Below are 379 nucleotides of genomic sequence, written 5' to 3' on the forward strand. Positions count from 1 at the left end.
CATCGCGCCCGCACCGCCCTCGCAAGCACCGCCCCGCCGGAATCCGGCCCGCCCGAGCCGCTCTTTTCGGCGCGGCCGCTCCGTGAGCCGCAGAATCAATCGCCATCCCTGGCGGCGTCACCTGCCGTGTTTGGCTGCGTCCCGGAGGCGGAAGCGGGACGGCGCCTGTGGCGGAAGTGAGCTGCCGGGGCGGCGTGTGCTCGGCGATGGCATCCCAGTAGTGGCGACGGCAGCAGCGGTTTCCCTCCTTCCCGTCCTCTTTTCCGCCGTCGGGACCGGGTGGCGCGGCCATGGCCGGGGCGCAGGCGGCCGCGAGCGGCGGGGGGCGCGCGCTGCTGCTGCTGTTGCGGCCGCGGCCGCGCGGCTCGGACGGCGCCTC

At 76.0% G+C, this 379-nt stretch overlaps 1 protein-coding gene across 1 annotated transcript in view; it reads left to right on the plus strand.

The window, feature by feature from the left end:
* Window positions 1–249: 249 nt before the first annotated feature.
* The window catches only part of MCUR1 (mitochondrial calcium uniporter regulator 1), a 15,154-nt gene continuing 15,024 nt past the window's right edge, over window positions 250–379 (plus strand). Inside the window, 1 exon segment of the mRNA XM_041475412.1 lies at window positions 250–379. Coding sequence (XP_041331346.1) covers window positions 291–379 — 89 coding nt within the window. The 5' untranslated portion in view covers window positions 250–290.

The sequence above is a fragment of the Pyrgilauda ruficollis genome, unplaced genomic scaffold (genome assembly GCF_017590135.1).
Source record: "Pyrgilauda ruficollis isolate IOZ18807 unplaced genomic scaffold, ASM1759013v1 scaffold35, whole genome shotgun sequence".
NCBI lineage: Eukaryota > Metazoa > Chordata > Aves > Passeriformes > Passeridae > Pyrgilauda > Pyrgilauda ruficollis.